The 18,733-nt window shown below is 54.4% G+C and overlaps 1 protein-coding gene across 9 annotated transcripts in view; it reads right to left on the bottom strand.

Annotated features, from left to right (window-relative positions):
- The window catches only part of PPFIA4 (PPFI scaffold protein A4), a 51,121-nt gene that overhangs the window by 9,681 nt on the left and 22,707 nt on the right, over positions 1 to 18,733 (bottom strand). For 6 of the 9 annotated variants that reach the window (XM_086694209.1, XM_086694207.1, XM_086694205.1 and 3 more), the window contains exons 13-26: positions 18,139 to 18,230; positions 15,452 to 15,560; positions 13,674 to 13,882; positions 11,936 to 12,176; positions 11,444 to 11,479; positions 11,094 to 11,227; positions 10,667 to 10,833; positions 8,480 to 8,573; positions 7,909 to 7,990; positions 7,154 to 7,354; positions 6,437 to 6,499; positions 5,813 to 5,839; positions 3,967 to 4,142; positions 222 to 319 (exon numbers count right to left, since the gene is read on the bottom strand). In XM_086694209.1, the coding sequence (XP_086550335.1) occupies positions 222 to 319; positions 3,967 to 4,142; positions 5,813 to 5,839; positions 6,437 to 6,499; positions 7,154 to 7,354; positions 7,909 to 7,990; positions 8,480 to 8,573; positions 10,667 to 10,833; positions 11,094 to 11,227; positions 11,444 to 11,479; positions 11,936 to 12,176; positions 13,674 to 13,882; positions 15,452 to 15,560; positions 18,139 to 18,230 (1,729 nt within the window). The remainder of the gene's footprint in view (positions 1 to 221; positions 320 to 3,966; positions 4,143 to 5,812; positions 5,840 to 6,436; positions 6,500 to 7,153; positions 7,355 to 7,908; positions 7,991 to 8,479; positions 8,574 to 10,666; positions 10,834 to 11,093; positions 11,228 to 11,443; positions 11,480 to 11,935; positions 12,177 to 13,673; positions 13,883 to 15,451; positions 15,561 to 18,138; positions 18,231 to 18,733) is intronic. The other 3 variants (XM_086694208.1, XM_086694206.1, XM_086694211.1) reach the window with 2 other exon arrangements.

The raw sequence follows: 18,733 nt of genomic DNA on the forward strand, positions 1-18,733 counted from the left end.
GGGCAGGGCTATTTCTTCTCCACCAGATGACAACGTCCTTTGGGCATGGACTAGGTCTCCCTCATTCACCTGAGCTTCCCTCAGGTTTGGAGGCTCCCTAAGGTACAGAATGCCTCTTCTCCCCACCACTCGCCCAGGGCAGGGGACAGGAGGCAGGCATCTGCTCCCCCAAGGCTGCTCCCATGCCTTTCAGAGGAGCACGCTGAGCCTGCTAAGCTTACCCTTGATCTCATGCTGGCTTTCCTCCCGTCTTCTCTCCAGCTCCTTTCGGTCATAATTCAGCCTCTTCAGACACATGATGCCATACTGAAGACTGGTTCTGCAGGTACATAGCCCCCCCTGAGCCAGAGCCTCAGGGGGGCCACATTCCTGCCACATCTGTCCTACATCCAGCACTGGCCCTAGCATGTTCAGGCCTGTGTCTTCCAGCATAAAGAGCACCCCGGCCCATTCATGCTCCTCCTTTTCCCAGGGCTTGTGTGTGATCCAGCCCAAGACTACTTTCCCTCCTCTGCCTACCCTATGTCCTCCCTCTTGGCCAGGGTGTGGGCCTGATGGAAGGACTCTCAAAGAAGCAACATTCCCCCCCACCCGCTCCCACCCCAGGCACTGGAATGACCCTACAGATATCTGACCCATAAAAATAGGACCCTACAGAAAGATCCCTACAAATATTTCTTTGTATCCCCATTTCACTCAGAGTCCTTACAATGACCTACACGTGCTATGTGACGTGCCCCTGTACAGTGACATCTCTGTTCTTCCTCAAACACAGCAGGCACGCTTGGCCTCTGTGCCTCAGGGCCTTTGCCCTGGCTGTTCCCTCTGCCTGGAACACTCTTGCCCCGATCTGCTGCGTGGCTCACCCCGTCGCCTCGAAGTCTTTGCTCAAGTGTCATCTTCTCAATTCAACGGTCACCCTGTCCCCCTGATTTAAAACTGCACCACCACCATCATTACCCCCAGCCCGTATTCCCAACACCCCCCCCCCCTTATCCTGGTCTAACCTTGGTCTATTTTTTTTCCTAGCAGTTTTTATCTATCAACGTACTTTATATACAATACACGTATGGTTCTTTGTCCCTCCCAGTTAGCATGTAAACTCCACGAGGGCAACCCTGTTTTGTTCACTGATATTTCTCAAACCCCTAGAATAGCATCTGGCACTTAGTAAACACCATAAATGCTTAACGAATGGAATGAAATGGTTCACGGAAAGTACTAGAAGTACTTAAACAGTACCAGGTGCATAGTAAGCATTCAATAAATAATAACTAAACCAGACCAAGAAGCATCGAGTCTGCAGGTTAGAAGGGACCCTCCAGGCCACTGGTCCAAGCTCCTATATCATGCAGGTGTCACCTGTGTACCATCCTTCTGCATAGTATGAACACCTGGGCCCAACACCTCTGACGACAGGGAACTCACTACCTCCTGAGGCAGCTCCTTCCACCGTGGGCAGCTTCTATCGTAAGGTCCCTCCTTAACTTGAACACTGCTTGTCATGCAGCCTCTCTGGGTTTTGTCGCCTATCAAACGGAGGAACAGATGTTCCCTCCAAACTCTATTTTGTGGCCATTGCTTTGTGAAATTAAACTATGCTGCTGGCTCCTTTCTTCTCTCCCCCTTCAGCTATACCCAGGCAGCCCTGGGGCCTCGAACAATCCCTCACAGCTCCGAAGACACCACTTCTAGGACTTCTTTTCTGGCCCAAGGCACTCAGTCATTGCTCAAGCCTGGGTCCACTGGAGGGGGCAGGAGCACACACACGTCCTAACTAGAAATGCCTTTTGTCTCCTTCCAGTCCCACTTGCTATAATTTTCAGTCCAGTTCCGAGGACTTTCAAAGTTGTTTCACCGAAGAGCAAAAATCTAAAGTCAGATCAGCCTGGGTTTGAATGCCAGCTCTGCCACTCCCCCGCCTGGTGGCCCTCAGCACACGTGAGATGAGGTCACACCTCTCCGGCCGGGCTGCCGTGAGCCTCACAGGTGATCGTGCGTGGAAGGGCTTAGCCCAGCCCCTGGAACGTCCAGGCACTCAGCAACGGTACCACCACTGGGAGAACATTACTGATGCCGTGTGGGCCGGTTCTCCTCAGGACAGCCGCTTCTCTAGAAAAGCTGCTCACTAGGACACCATGCTTCCAGGGAAAAGCGCTCAGAGTTAGGTGTGAAGAAGGAAGGATATCGGCCCCATCCTGTATCCACCTGGCTGAGTGGCCTGGTGATACTCCACCTCTATTGGGCTTGTTTTCCTCATTAAAAGGAGGGTTTTTAAATATCTTTTTCTCATCATAATAAGGATGATTCAAAATAATTTCTTAAAGATGTAAGAACACGCTTTATGGAAGGTTAAGTGGAATAAAAGCAGGTATACACAAAGTTGAAGTAAAGGGTGTGGAAATGCTTTAGGAACCCTTGAAGTACTCGAGATGTGGAGCTGAATCTGGAAGCATGAATGCAGGCCGAGGCTCTCCTGGGGCCTGGGCAGAGGGTCCCCAGGAGGACCTCCATAGTGCTGGGTGGGGCCGAGCAGACTGATCCTCCAGCAGCCCAGGGACATCCCAGCTGGCAGGCCAGTGGCCCTTCTCTCCGCAGCCCTGTCAGTCATTGACAAGGGGACAGGTGCAGCCAGGCCTGGCAGCCTCCCGGACCCACTGAGACAGAAGATTCCCTTTCAGCCCTGAGAAGGGGTGGGGGGATGGTGAGGGAGGTCACAGTAGAGAGTTCTAGCATCAAAGGCTCTGCAGCATGGTGGCAAGAAGGCTGGACTCAGTGTCAGGAGACATGCACTCAGCTGTCATGCCCGATGCTCCTTCCTGTGCCTCAGTTTCCTCACCCACAAAATAGGGAGGCTAACTAGATCCCTTATGCATTTAACCTTCCATGGTTTATGAGTCAGAGAGACCAAGGGACATCCAAGGAGCCCCATGAGAAGCTAGTAAAGCCACACGCCCCCAGCTCCAGCGTTCGTCCCATTACCCTCTCAGTCGCCTGGGTTGGAACGCCAGCTGAGCCACTTTCCAGCTGCGTGGCACTCAGAACATGTGAGATGGGGTCACACCTCCCCTGCGGGGTGGCGTAGGCATTAATTAATGGTAAAAGACCAAGAACCTGGCTCAAACAGCGACCTGTGTGATTTGAAGCTAGACGTCAAAAGGACTCCCTAACTACCGTCGACCCCTGGAACATCAGCACCCACCTCGCTCCCCACCCCAAGTGCCTGCTGGGGTCAAGCACGCATCACTATGCGATGAGTGAAGCAGGACCTGGAGACTACGCCTACCTGTCTCAGAAGGGCTGTCCCCATGCTGGAATGTGTCAACACGTCTTCCAATTTTTTTTTTAAGAGAAGCCAGACATCCAGAATTTTGTGTAAAATCTCCCAGTGTTTGAATACTGGCAACTAAACTCATAATCTTTAAAATACCGTGTCAGCCAAACAAAACACATCTGTGGGCCAAATGCTGCCCACGGGCTGCCAGTTGGAGACCTCCACCGCAGACACTTTTGAACAGAAGACCTTGTCCGCGAGGAGGAGGAGAGAACTGGATGGCATCCTGTACAAAAGGGCGTGGGCTGAGCTGAGAAGCTCAGACCTGGGAGGCAGGAAGGACAAGGGCTCAGAAAGACCCTTCCTCTTAGACACCCAAGCTGGACACTGGTTTCGGCTGGAGCCTCCCCAGGGTAAACAGAGAGAACTCGGCAAGCCGGAAGAAATGAAATTCAGACCTCAGAGGGGAAATCTCCCGGAAAGTGAAGCGAGGGAAAAATGACTTTCTGTGTCTTAAGGGCGGGAGGTGAGAGGGCAGAACCCTCCCTCAAGCTGCAGGACGAGACAAGGACCCGGCTTTCGCAAGGGGGAGACCTGCGGGCGCCCGGACAGGCCGCTTGGAGGCACGTGCGTTGCGGGAGACAGACCCCCGGGGCTGGCGGAGACCCGTGCGGGGCTCCAGCCTTGCTCACCGGTGGAAGCTGTCCACCATCTTCAGGTGGACCCGCAGGTCCTTCTTGGTGAGGTGGTCCAGCATGCGAGCATCCACCAGGCACTCCATGAAGTAGCTGCGGTACTGGGGGAGCCCCAGGCTGGGGAGCCATTCGTTCCCAATCCACTCGTGGTTCATGTCCCCATAGGCCAGGGTCTGGGGGAACAAGGTAGAGGAGCTATAGGGGAGGAAGGCAGTGCTAGCGAACCGCGGCTGGCGTATCTGCTCGAGAGGAACGTCACTCCATCCTCCACGGTGGGTTATTTTCGCTAAGAAGCTGGGCGTGGTAGGAGGTGGGGGGTTTAAATGGAACTTCGTAAGATCTCAGAATGATACGGTTCCCTTCGTGGATCACTTATCTACACTAATGAACAGAAGCAACTATCCAGGCAGCAGATAATATGAAGTCCTTCCTGTCGACCCAGGAATGCATTTGCGGTATTGTGTGGCAGACCTGCCTTCCTGCTGCTCGGTCAGCCTCAAGCCCACTGCGCCCAGGGGACAGGCCAAGTTACAGAGGACCCGCAGAACAGCAAGAAAAGAGCCAATGTCACTTGGGAAACCGGCTCACGCATCTACAGGGGAGTTACGTACTGACTCGCGACGTCAAAAGCTACAGGCTGATGAATAGCGTCTGAACAGCCAGCACTCAGTTCTCTGAGGCCTGGTGTCCACTCCAGGAATTCTCCAGAACTCCTGTTTCCCAAGCACCCTCCACGCCCCCCTGACACTCCCCACCTGCTCTGGTTGTCACCTCCCGCCGACAGCAGGGACTTCCCTGACCACCTATCCTTAGAAAGACTGGGTGAACAGCAATCCTCCATCATGGTTTCCTAACCCTACTTGATTTTTTTAGGCTGAAAAACTTATCTTTGAAAATGAAACCGTTATACACACAAAAATAAATGTAGCAAACGTTCGCCGTTAAGCATAAATAAATGAAGTTAACATTGATGGACAACACCACCCGGTTGTGTCCACCTTACGCTCTCCTTCCCCGTCCTGTCCCCTGCCGCCCGTCTAGGGGTAACTGCCCATCTAGAGTTTTCTATCATTCCCTTGCTTGAAAAACATTTTTTACAGTCCTTATAATCACCAATGCATATTTCTCTAACAAACGTATTATTAAGTTTGCTTGTTTTTGAGTTTTAGTATAAAATTCTATGACTCTTTTGGGACTTAGACTTTTCACTTGACGTTGTATTTGTAAAATTCATCCATCTCCCCTGCTGTTTTACTGGGTGAATGTACACGACGATCTGTCCAGGCCCTGGTTTCTGGCTTTCCCTGTGCTGTTTCATGGCACGTGGATCCGTGTGACACAATACTCACTGATGGGTTTACGTGCTTAGGGTCTATCTCTCTCCTAGAATATAAGTTCTGTGGGGCTTAGTTTGTCCACTTCTGTATCCAGAGAGCTTAGAAAGGCCCCTGATACCTAGCGGCTGCTCAATAAATATTTGCCCACTGAGTGAATGAGTAAAAGGCCTTTGCCCAGCTCACGGCTGTGCCCTCGGAAAGGGATGGGGTGAAGAAAAGGGTTGGTACCAATCTCAGTCTCATGGTTCCTGGGAAGAGAGGGGAAGATGCAGGCATGCTGGGGGCCTCCAAGGCTCCCCACCTGCCATCCTGAGAAACCAGAAGCTAGAGGGCAATGAGGAGGGAGGGTGCTTTAGCGGCAGGAGAAAACCTGTCCAGGGCTTTTCATGCGAAGAGGGACATAAATAGACTGGGACTCAGGGCGTCCTGTCGGGCAGACAGCCTGTTGGGAAAAAATCTGTCCTGAACTCCTGGGAGGTGGCTCTGGACAGGGGAGGGGGTCTTACCTGAGCCCAGCTGCCCTCCTCACTGTCCTAGCGGGAACGATGTGCAGCGTGTCAGGGGAAACAGGCAAAGTCAAGAAACCTGGAAGCGTCCACCCCAGGCCCCATCGAGAAGAGGGAGCAGACGCACCAGTGGCTAGGAGGGTGACTAGGGAGAGCTTGTTGGGAGGACCAAGCGAGAACACAAGGCTGGCACGTGTGCCTGTGTTTGCAGTGAGGACGAAGCGAATGTGTGTGTGGCAAAAACACGTTTCCACACCTCCCCAGCTTGGCTCGCAGCCCCGCAAGGGGCCAGGCTCTCCCACTCCCCGTCCCTCCACCAAGGATCAGCACAAGGGAAAGGACTCCGGCTTCAGGCCCACAGCAGGGCAGACCGCTCCCATGGCCAGCTCTTCCCCACTGGCCTTGGAGACCCCCCCAGAGATGGATCCCCCACACATGCCAACTCTTCCCATTCCCACCTCTTTCTCCCAACCCGCCACCCTGAGAACAGAACCCGACATACATCAGGGATACCAATCTCGTATTAGATTGACCGCAACCCCCTCTGACTCCCCAAACCTTCCCCTCATCCTCATGGGGGTCATCAGCCCTCAGCCCAGGCCCAGGGCCCAGGGCCAGACTCACTGTTTTAGTGGGTGTTGCCAGAGTTTCCATCTCTTCATGGGTGACCCAGACATTTCCGGAAGACTGCAGGCAGAGAGGAAACCTATCTGGTCCCACGTGTGGGTCCCCGAAATCCCCTTGAGGCCGGGAACCCCAAGGGCAATGACATACATCCCTTCCCCTGAGTCCTCCCACAGGCCCAGCCCCGAGTCCTGCATACTGTCTGGCTCAGAGCAACTCCCTCTATGACTGTATCCGCACTGCTCAACACAGTGTCTGGGACCAAGAAATGCTCAACGGATGTTTCCTGAAGGAATATGAATGAATGGGGCAGATCTGGAAAGCCGGCTGATGCCAATCGAAGAGACAGCTAGTATTAGCCTGAGGGTCCATGGAATAGTCTGTGTTCTTGTGGAGAGGTTGGAGGACCAGGAAAGAATTCACAAATGCCCTATCCCCTCTGCCTCCCTGAATCTGGCAACAACACAGAACCCCAGAAGCCCCGTCCTGGAAACTCTGCCCGGAGATGTGTGGTTGTTGGCACAGTAGGGCAGAGAACCAGGCTGCTGGGATCCTCCTGGAATCAACGTCAGCCCCTCCTGGAGACCAGGTGGAGCCCCGAGGGGACCGGAAGGGGCAGGAATCAAGTTACTAGCTTCCCAAAGACCAACGGGAAACTTTCCAAATACTACTCCAGGGCTGTCCAAAAACATCCTGGGTGAGGGAGAGGCCACTCACAGTCCTGGAGGTGGGCGGGGCGGAGGGGCTGGTCAGCGACACCATCTCCTGGATGGCCAGCCGGAGCTTGAGCCGGTGCAGGGCATTGCTGATGCCAATCTCCCGTTGGATCTCTGTGTCCGACAGGGCCGACATGATGGCACCGCTCTTGACGTTGGCCCGGCAGGCGGCCACGTACCAAGCAGGCATCCCCACCCAGAGCTGCAGATACGGGCACAGGGGGTAAATTCAGCTCCTTCCCCCAAGATCTGGGCCCTGCTGCTTGACCATACCAAGGGGGTAGGGCCAGGCCTCCTCCGCGGACTCAAAGGAGCAAACGCAGAGCAGAAGAACTTAGAAACGTGGAGATGACCATCCCCAAATGCCTCTCTTCCCCATTTTACAGATGGAAAATCTGAGGCCTGAGAATGTGAGGAGATTTTCCCAACATCGTATGGGTGATTAGCTCCTGGGGACGGCCTATGGGAAGAGTCAAATTGCCTGTGGAAGCCTATGGCTCGGTGACCCTTAGCGCCCCTTGTCCAAACCCACCTACCTGCGAGGCAACAGCAGTAAATGGCATCAGTTCTGCCCTCCAAGGTAACTGGAAGGGAGCGGGGCTAAATTCTAGGTGTGGCATATGTGCACTTGGCAGGGGAGAGACGGGATGGGAAAATTCTAGGGACACCACCCCTCTACCTACAGAGGAATCCTTGTCCCACCCCACGTACCCTTCCCACCGGTCCTCTGAGTAGACTTCCTTTGCCCAGACTTACCTCCAGCCAGGAGACCACAGTAGGGCCATCCCACTGGGCAAAGGGCATTCCTTTCCTGCGGGCATCTTCAAGCAGCTGGTGTCTTGTGGGAAGAGGAACAATAGACTCACTAGTCTTTCCCTGTCTCTCAACCATACTTATTCCTGAGACCATGGCTGTGCTGAGTGGGACTCCCACAACCCTACTCCCCACCACGGGACTGTCATCCCTGCTCCACGCCTGAAGCAGTATGATGCCAAGACATGGGGGGAGGAAGTCCCGTCCATCCCCACATGGCAAGGGGAGGCTCTTCCTTGTTTGCACAGGGCCTGACCCATAGGCATTGTGGTCTGCTCTGCGAGAGACCCACAGGGCCAGGGTCACTCTCCCACTGCCCCCCCCCCCATCCTCCTTCCCCGGGCATGTTGTCCTAAGAACCACCTCCCAGCCCCTGATGTGCCCGTGTGGACCAGGCCAACTCAGTTCAGAAAGGGCCTTGCCACGCTCTGGCTGTCTGGGCTCAGTCCCATGACAGACCAAGTGGGTGAAGGGTTGGGTGCCATCCTGGCAGAACCTGGCCTGTGGCTCTTACTTCTTCTTCAGCCGCCGGTCCTTCTCTGCCTGGGTCCCCAGCTTGGCAGGTACCATGGGCTCCTGCAGACCAAGCTCGGAGTCTGTCAGCATAACTGGAAGGGAAGATGTGGCATGTCAGCCAGTCCCTCTCCTTCTCCTCCCTTGGCCTGGGCCAGGATGGGGGAGCAGACCAGCAGATGTATAACAACCTCAGTGTATAACAACCCCGGAGGCCTGACGGGACCATCCACTATTCCTGGAGCCTCTGCCCAATGTCCCTACATCCAGGCAGCCCCACAGTGGCCATCAAATGGGTCACCCAGCCCAGACTGTCTGCCCTGGGAGCCTCAGCCCCGGAGGCGTTTTCCAGCCCAATGGACCAAAGTTGCCACACCCTTACACCAGCAAAATCCTAGACAGAACTTGTCCCTCCTCCAAACCGAGGTGCAAAGGAAACCCCGAGAGCCAGCCATAAGGCGGGCTACGGGCTCAGAGGATTATCCTCATCTAGTTGGGGGCGGGGAAATGGGCACACTAAGAGATATGCCTCTCGGCCTCTTTCTCAGGGGCACACTTGCACAAACCACAAAGGGGAACATTCCAGCTCTGTCTTCTTCTATAAGGATCTCCTGAACAGATGCCAAAACCCACAGAGTTCACGGCGGGGGCAACATCTTAGAATTCATGAAGTTCTGGTCACTCCATACAGCACAGATAGCAGTAGGTGTGGATAATCCAGAAAACGAGGTGAGATGCTGTCTTAGATGCCACTGGGGCGCGGGGAGCGTAGAAAACCATGAGACTTCGCACAGATCAGACTTTCTCGGCTCCCTCCCAGCCCCATCTGTGGTCAGCTCCACGACTCCCTGCACCCCTGTGGGCTGGGGGCAGGGTGCTCCACCTCAATCCCCTCCCAGGGGACAGGTGCCCACCTTGCCTCCTCTTCCTCCTCCTCCTCCTCCACCTCCTCCTCCTCCTCCTCCTCCTCCTCACCCAGCTAGCTATGTTCTGATTCACACCTTCCCTGAGGTGCAAGGTCTAATTATGCCTTTGGGTTCAAACGTTCCTTTCTTCTAGTTGATCGGGTCCCCCTGCACGCAAATGTCAATGCTCCCAAGTCCCCCTGCACACAATTGTCAATGCTCCCGTGGCGTTGGGGGAACTTCTCAAGGCCCTTATGAGCTGGCCCCAGCCTAGGATCCAAAGCCATCTCCTCCACTCCTCCCACCCCTTTCTTCCCACTTTGAAAAGACTCCTTTGCAAACAAAGCTCTTGCACCCAGAAGCTGCCTTTCCCAGATCCCCGGTTCCCTCACATACAACTCTTCTTAGCTGGGCTAATTCCTACTCCGCCTTCAAGCTTCAGCCCTGTTACCTAGCAGAGGAAGCCACTGCTGGCATCCCTACCACTCCATGGCTGAGTTCTGAGTTCCAGAAGCACCCTAAGCATATCGCTATCATTACACTATTTTGGAATCATCTCTTTATTATTTCCTTTCCACTAGACACTGAGCTCCTTGAAGGAATGGCCTACTGCTCCAACACCCAACACTAAGCCTTGTATATAGCAGTTAATAAATGTCTGTTGAAAAAAATGATTGAAAAGATGACAGAAAGGAGAGGGGGCGGGAAGAAGCAAAGGAAGATAGCTGACATTTATTGTGTACCTACCAGGTGCCAAGCATGTACGAGAACTTTTTATATTAGCACAGAGGTAGTAATGCTCTTTCCCAAGCGTTTACGCGAATATAAGGTCTACGAAGCCATAATGAGGCATTACGATACGTTGCGTCCGAGGATCAGGTATACTAGAAATAAGTTCCAATCACGAACTGACTCTCCTAAAGAAAGAACCAAGAAATTCTTCCCGAAGGCCCTGAGAACACCCGAAAACCTCCAAACTGAAAGAAACCTCAGAGGGCCAATCTCTCGCTCCAGACAGAAATACCTTCCACATCGCTCCAAATAAATACCTCCCTCCCTGCAGCCTGGAGCCTCTGTGGCAGGAGCTAGCACCTCCCGAGGCAGCCCGGGGCTCTCACGGAACAGATCTCACGGAAAACCGCTGCTCTCTGGAGCCGAAATCTGCCTGGCTGTGCCTTCCACCCACTGGCCCCTGGGAGGCAGGGGGAGAAGGCTGGATCTGAGTACACCCTCCTGCTCTGGCCCCCCTACTTGCACCCGTTCGCTAGGAAGTGGACAGAAACCATGGCCCGTGGCTCCATCTCGGCTCAGCTGGATCAGCCGGCCCTTCTCCTTCTTCCCGAACAGGCGGCCGATGGACGACTTGATGCCCTTGCGCTTGGCACCCTTGTGCAAGGAGTCCTGGCTGCTGTTGCTGCTGCTGGGGTTGCTGCCCTGATCCTCCAAAGCACTACAGGATGACAGCCAGGAGCGGGTGGAATGAAAAGAAACATACTTTAATTATAGCAGGAGTCAGGGACGTTAGACCTCAGGAAGAACTTAACAGGAGGTTGGAGGTGGGGGGCGGGTATGATCAGAGCAGGTGACCAAAGGAGATGTGGGAATGTCCTTCCATGATGGCATTTCAAAGAGAAGTGAGATGTTCTCTTGAAACAGGGAGGACGTGACCATGGCGGTAGGGAGACTCAAGGTGGGGCCCGTGCCACTTACCTTTTGCCTTCTTCCTGGCTCAGGGCTGGGTGGCCAAGCTTCTCTAGCCGCAGCGTCCTGGGTGAGGAAGGAGGAGAAGTCTCACATTTTATGGTGGCTTTATCCTCCCGGTTCTCTTCCCGAGACACTGGCGACTGAACAGACAGTGAAGCCGTCAGGGGATAGAGGGAGAGATCTGGGGCCTGCCTACCCAGCCCGGACAAGGCAGAGGAGCTTGGAGAAACGCAATGGGAAGGCCTGGGGCCTCTCTGAGCCCAGACTCAGACTCAGGGGCCCAGGGGAGAGAGGCCGAAAGGGAAGGGCCTGGGAGAATTAACCCGTTAGTACCTGGGTCCTCAGGCAGCACTCACCAGCAGCTTCCTCCTATGCTTTCTTAAGTCACTGGGCTGGAAGAGAGAGTGAAGGGTGAGCTCAGAATCACCCTCTGGATGCCTGAAAGTCAACCCCAAGGGGAACCTGGTGGTCTTAGGATGAGAAGATAGGATTCAGTGCCTCACACAGGCCTTGAGAGAATACGAGGGCAGAAAAAAAGCTGGCCTGATGAAGTAAGTCAGGGCCGCCTCTGGAAGAAAGGGAGAGGTATGGGCAGGGGGTGAGTGTCTTACGCATTCTGTGCTTATCCAAGAGAGAGGGCTCAGGAAGACACGACAGGCCCTTTCCAAACCCAGAAGGACACGTTGGTGGCCTGACATGCCGGGGTCTGCACACATCATGGGAAGAAGATGCCGGCCCCAACTGAGGGGGAGGGAGCCCTCCCCTGCCTTAGCAGCTCCCCTCGGCCAGCCCCCAACGCAGAGCCCGGCCATGACAGGGCCGCTCATCAACCGCCCCAAGACTCTCACCAGGGTCATGACCCCCATGCGGTCCAGGTCCTGGGCTGCACTGCGGGAGGTGAGCTTGGGCGTGGAGCGGCCGCTGAGCGGAGGGGACGCGCTGGCCAGGGACAGGGCGGTCAGAGAGGTGGGGATAGAACCGCGTTTGCGCAGCTGGGTCAGGTTTAGGGCCTCCATGCTGCCGCTGGTCACTCGAGTCTCAATCTCCTCGGCACGGAGCTCTGTGGACTCCTTCTCTTCCTGGATCATCCTGGGGAAACCAGACCCTGAGTTGGCCCCTCCGAGGCCCAGCAGGAGGCCGGTGGCGGCAGCGTCCGCGCTCACCACCCTGGGACCCCGGGCAGAAGGCCATGCCTGGGGTGGGGGAGCCACGCTGGGTCTGGCATGGCCTCGCCGACCCAGCCGGCCCTGCCCACCGCAGCTCAGAAACATCGCTCTCTCTCTCCCTCTCTCTGCGTCTCTCGTCAGCTGGCCTCACGTAACAAAACTCCCCAGTCTACCAAAAGAAGCTGTGGGAAAAGGAGGCATGTAGTCAGTGGCATACAAGCCATCCTGGGAGGCAGAATTCTTGACCTACCACTAACTATGCGGGCAACCCTGAGTCAGGCTCTCCGGCCTCAGTTTCCCCATATCCCCAACGCCAGGAGGGGTCCGAGCCAGCAGTTCCCAAACCCAGGTCCTTCCCCAAACCCGTTGTCCTTTAACTGACAATGACCCCGAAGGAGTTTTCCCTGTTAGACAGAAAAATGAGAAAACTGATGACCATGGGAGGGGGGAGGGCCGGGGGAGGGGGAGCGCGTGCGCACTCTCACACACGCGCGCTGACGTAACATGCCTTCGGTCCTCCGGGAGCAGGGCTTGTCTTTATCCTGAGAGTGTCTTCTGACACTAGGGAATGTTAAAATGCCCTTTCTTTTGTACAATAGTTGTGATAGGAAACAGCAGCTACCATTCCCGATTGCCTTTGCAGAATAAAAGTTGGAGGCCTGTGTGTGTGTGTGTGTGTGTGTGTGTGTGTGTGTGTGTGTGTTATGATGTTTTCCTTTTAACTGGTCTGTGAAATCCAAAAGTGTGGGAACCACGGAACCAGATGCCCCTGATAGCCCTCTAAAGCTCTGATGCACTCGGGCTCAGATTCTCCCTTGCCGTTGGTGATAAACATTAATAGCCCCCCTACAAAGGCAGGGTAAAGTACAGGGCTTGGTAACTTTCCCCGCCACTGGTTTCCGCTTGATGTCTTGTTAGGGATGGAAGACATGCTACAGTGCACTGAGTGTAGACCTGAGTTTGAATCCTGGTTCTGCCACTTACTCTGTGGCTTTGGGCAAATCACTTAACCTGTCTGGTTTCCGTTCCCTTGTCTGTAACATGGAAATAATGCTGCTTCCCCCAGAGGCTAGTGAGACTGACAGCAGCATTTATACAAAGCTCTCACCCTGAGGTGACCTCAGTAAGTGCGAGCTAGGCTCTTAGCGATGACATTTAGCTGCAGGAACACAGCCTCCCAAGCCCTAGGAGGGGAAATGAAGTCTGAGAAGTCAGTCTGAGACCCCACCCCTCTCCGTCCAGTAGTGGGCCTGAGACCACTCCCCCCCACACACACACACACAGAGTCCCTAGACCAAGCACTCGAAGGTGCAGCTGTTGGAGACAAGCAAATACATGAAGAATTTTTCCTGCAGTGCCCAAACCCAAAGGGGCCCCTGTCCTTCAAGGTACCTCCCAGACCCTCCACCCCTGCCCTAACCTGATCTCCTCGTTGATGGCATCCAGCTGCTCCTGGAGCATCATGGCCAGGGTCTGGGCATCCGAGTGGCCGCTGGGAGAGACAACATCCACGGAGCCCACCAGACCCCCTGGCTCATCCTCATCCACGTCGGAGATCTCAGGGTCGCTGTCAAAGGCAGGGGTGGCTGTGGGCGCCAGCACCCCAGGCAGTGGAGAGGGCTCCCAGCCCTTAGCAAAGGAGGGGAGAAGGGTAGTAATAAGACACAACAGACGGGCTGAGGAGCAGGACCCTCCCCACCTGTACCAGCAGCACTGGCATCTCCGGGGGACTTGTTAGAAGTGCAAAATCTCGGGCCCCGCCCCCGGCCTTCATGATTCAGAGTCTGCATTTTAACCAGATTCCCAGGTGATTTATGTGCCTGTTAAAGTCTAAGACGTAATACTTCCAATTCAAGGAGCCAGAGTGGCAGAGTGGTTAGGCACAGATTCCGGAGAGAGACTGCCTTGCTTTGAAACCTGCCGGGCAACTGTGGTAAAGCTATGTCACCTCTCTGTGCCTCAGTTTCTTCATCTGTACAACAGGGATAGTAGTAGAACCTCCTTTGCAAGTAATTATGAGAACTGAGTGAGGAAATGCATGTGAGGCACTTAGCACGGTGTCTGACACAAAGTAAGCACCGTATGTAGGCTATCCCTTTCTATTAACACAAACTCTCCAAGAGTAACCAGACCCAGGCGACAAGAGAAACCAAGCAGTCCTGACTGCCTTGTGTCTCCCAGAGTTTCAGCACATCACAGGGCCCTGTAGTCAACCCTGAGAGGTGGTGGCTTCCCAGAAGGCACCTGCAAACCTCGTCGGTGGACAAAGGCGTAGAAGAAGAAAGAGCACAGAACTGAATGAGCCAGAAGAGCAGGGGAAGAAAAGGAAAGGGATCAGAGACAGAGAGGTGCCCTAACCCCATCCTCTGGGACCCAACCCCCCAAGGTTCCCTTAGGGTTCCTTTCTAGCTCCTGGGCACCTGCTGTGTTCTTAAAAACAGAAAGAGCAAAGGGTAAGGGGAGAGAGAATGAGAAGCCTTCGTTCAGGCTGCGATTCCATCAGACTGGGGCTTTCCTAAGGGCAGAGATGAACCTTCCCCTATCAGGCTAGGAGTTCCCCCTTCTCTACATGTATGTTGTAGTGCCTCAGCGCATGTAGAGGGCCCGGGCTCAAGACAAAGCATGCTTAACCATTATGGGGTTACAACAGAATCACATTGCCCCCCCAAAAAGAGGAAGTTGGTCCTTTTCGGCCCCTATCTTTCTCGTTCCCTCCTCCCGCCCCAGTTCCCCAGGCAGTCTCAGCATGAACTTGAAGCTGCTTCTCAGAAAACTTCAGGTGCCATCCCCAGGGCCAGTTAACCTGCCATCCCTCCCTCAACTCCCCCACAAACCACAGCTTTTGTTCCAGAAAGCTTGCCAATTCCGTCTGGCCCCTGCATCTCCCACCCCGACCACTAGAAACACACGCCTGCACGCCCAGGCACACGTGCACACACTTCAGTGGGGCCTCAGGGACTGGCTGGCCGCCCGCCAGCCCCTACCGCTTGCCCACCAGGAGGCCAAAGTGAGGGGGCACAGCTGTTGCAGCTGACAGTGGCCCCAACCCCGGCTGCAGCTGTTGTCCACACGGGGGGACGGGAGGGGGAGGATTTGCACCGCACGCCAGCCGTCTGTGAAACTGGAGCCAGGCACGCGGCTGAACTGACCCCAAGCTCCCTGGGGAGACCCCTCCACACTCACCCCTCCACCCCTCACCTTGGCAGACTCCTCCCGCAGTGCCGAGTAGCGGCGATGCAGACCTGAGGGCGCGTGGGTGGCTGTGCTCAGGGAGAACCGCACGTCCGCTGCACTGCCCATATGCGACCTTGAGTGTTCAGGGGAAGAAAAGGCCAGCCCTGAAGACTGAGTGCCCCGGCTCACACCCGCTAGGTCCAAAGGGTTAAAGGATCTTCAGTTTGGCGAAGAGAAGTCTTAGCAGGCATAGAGCTATTGTAAATGGTTTAAGGACTGCCATGTAAACAAGATTCGATTTATTCTCTGGTGCCCCAGGGATCAGAATGGTCCAGGGGAGAAAGTTCTAGGGAGGCAGCTTTCCATTTAACATAAGAAGCATCTTGGGTGCACCTGGGTGGCTCAGTCAGTTAAGCGTCCGACTTAGGCTCAGGTCATGATCTCACAGTTTGTGAGTTCGAGCACCACGTCGGGCTCTGTGCTGACAGCTCAGAGCCTGGAGCCTGCTTCGGATTCTGTGTCTCCCACTCTCTGTGCCCCTCCCCGGCTCACGCTCTGCCTCTCTCTCTCTCTCTCTCAAAAATAAATGAACATTCAAAAAAAATTTTTTAAAGAAAACATAAGAAGCACCTACGAATGGTAAAATTTGGCTTGGGATGCATCTGGTGGCTTTAGAAAAGCTGTCTGTCTGTCTCTCTCTCTCAAAAATTAACATTTTTTAAAAAAACGTTTAAGGTGGAGTGGGGTGGGGCGCCTGGGTGGCTCCGCTGGTTAAGCGTCTGACTTCAGCTCAGGTCACAATATCACAGTTTGTTCAAGCCCTGCCTCGGGCTCTGTGCTATCAGTGCAGAGTCCTCTTGGGATCCTCTGTCTCCCTCTCTCTCTGCCCCCCCTCCCCCGCTCATTCCCACACAGGCTATCTCTCAAACATAAATAAACATTAAACAAAAATTTAAAAAGCTGAGCTCCCCATCAACGAGTTAGTCAAGCAGCAGCTCTCGGGCCCTGACAAGAATGGTGTGGGAGAGCTCCCGGCATTGAGAGACATTGGAAGGAAGGATCTCTAAAACTCCTTTTAATCCTGAGGGCTTTTGTTTCTTCGCTTTCTCCTAAGCAACATTCCTTGGGTTTCCCCATAATCTGGAAGAGTCCCTAGCCAAAATTCAACCCAGGCATATTTCCTACCCCCAGGAAACTTCAGGACACCCTGATACCGTATCAGAGACACGGGCTAGAGATGCCCCAAAGGTCTATTTCAACTCCGAGATTTTAGAATCCCAGTTATGATGCTCTGGAATGTCTGGAAGCCTTCCCTAGTGACACTTCTTCCCTATGCCTTCCCAATTTGGAAGCCTTGAGGGGGCCCAGGGCAAAGGGACAGGGCAAGCCTACAGCGGATTGTACAAGGTAGCTGCAGGGAAAAGGGAGTTTCTGCTTATCTCCCTCTCCTCCCCTGCAGTTCAGTCCCGATTCCATGATGGGTCCTGTATTGCTACGGTCAAAGCCAAGAATTCCCAACCATTAAGGAAAGCAAGCAGTGGCAAATGGCTTGATATACTCTAAGTCATGTCTTATTTATGGGGGGGGGGGGGGGGGTCTCTTCTGAGAAACCTATGGGAAGGAAGAAGTCAGAGGAATCCCACCTACTATTTCCTGTTTCCACTCCCTGCTTCTCTCCATACTCCTCTCCTATACAACAATTTCTGATGACCTTGAAGATGGTACTTACATCTCTACTATTCCAGACAGCCACAGGCTTCTCTTCTTCAAAGTCAACATCCCTTTCCCTAACTCAAACCCTACCCCTCCACACATATATATGCATGTACCCATTTCCTTCAGGGAAGCTGATCCCCATCTCCCTGATATGGCAAGAGCACGACCGAAGGGAACCTGTGAGACTCTCTTCTGTGACACTTTGGTTTGGAAAGAAAACAGCCAGGAGCCATGAACCTCAAGTGGCATCACCTACTAGTATCTTCAGTCTTCACCTTGCCTCTCTGGGCAGAGAAGTAGCAGGATTGAGGTCTGAGTTCAATGTCAATGACTTTGCAAAATGTGGGGGCGGGGGGGAATCCAGTAGTTCCCTAAAACATGGACCTAATTCAAACACTAGGTAGAAAGCTCCACTCACCATCTCTTCAAATGTTTTTGGAAAAAGGGATATCACCAACCATGGACATGGCATCTCAACTTCCAACAGTAAGGAAGTCCTTAATGCCTCATTTCAGTCTCTCATGCTGCCTTTCTGCCCCCTGCCTGCTACCTGAACCTAGGCGGTCCTTAACTCTCAAACAACAATCCTTCAGAGCCCTAAAGATGGTGACTCAAAAGAACTAGAATGAACCAGACATTCGCCATGAGCAAGTCCTGTGGGACATGGGTGAGCATGTAACTCAGCAGACCCCTTGCAAGGGCATCATGCCCTCTGTCAAGGAAAACAGCATGGCCTGTGTCCCATGGCACTGGGGAAGGAGCATCCTGTCTTTACTTGCCTCTCAGCATCCCTCAGCTCAGAGGACAGGTGCTCCTTCTAAGCTGCCCAAGTGAGCTAGGTGACTTTGACCAAGTTCTTGGAGCCTCAGTGTCCCACCCTGGATAGGAGGAGGACCCCTGAGGTCCTGGGCGGTCTTTTGGTGGGAGGAAGTCTCCTTCCTCAGGGTCCATCCAGGACCCCATCCCAGCACGCCCAGCCTCCCGCGCTCCAGTACCTGGAGTGGATGCCATCCACAAACGGCCCCCCTCGACCCTTCAGCTGGTCCACCTCTTGGCGCAGCTTCTCAATCTCTTCAGACAGGCGGCCCTGTGCCAGGCAGACCCGGGGTGGGGGTGGGACCAGGGAGGGGCAGAGAGGGGAGAGAGGGACAGAGAGGACAGCAGAGTTGGGGAGAAGCAGAAGAATGTACTGCAAAGTCCAAAGCCAGGGGCCCCCGGCCAGGCTCACAGATGACACCAAGAGAAGAGGTCCAACTGGAAAGGGAGCAGAAAGGTCGGCAGTGGGCAAGCAGAGGGGCAGGGCCGGAAGAGGGTTTGTCTTGGGTAAGAATTCTACCGGAATAGGCCTGCTGAGCCCTCACCACCACACAAACGCATGGCAATGGAGGCTGGGCAGCAGAGGGGCGCCCGGTGCCCGCCCAGACCTCACAGACGTTGCTGAGGCAGGCACAGTGCCTAATCCTCCCAGAATCACCAGACTCCTGCCTTACCAGGTTTGAGGGCCCCACCAAATCTTTCCCTGGGCCCTGCCTCTCTGCTGCCCACCCTATGCCCTATGCTTATGGCCTCCGTTTCTTCTTTACATGTGGG

Source organism: Puma concolor, chromosome E4 (assembly GCF_028749965.1).
Source record: "Puma concolor isolate L17-30 chromosome E4, mPumCon1.1.hap2, whole genome shotgun sequence".
Classification (NCBI taxonomy): domain Eukaryota; kingdom Metazoa; phylum Chordata; class Mammalia; order Carnivora; family Felidae; genus Puma; species Puma concolor.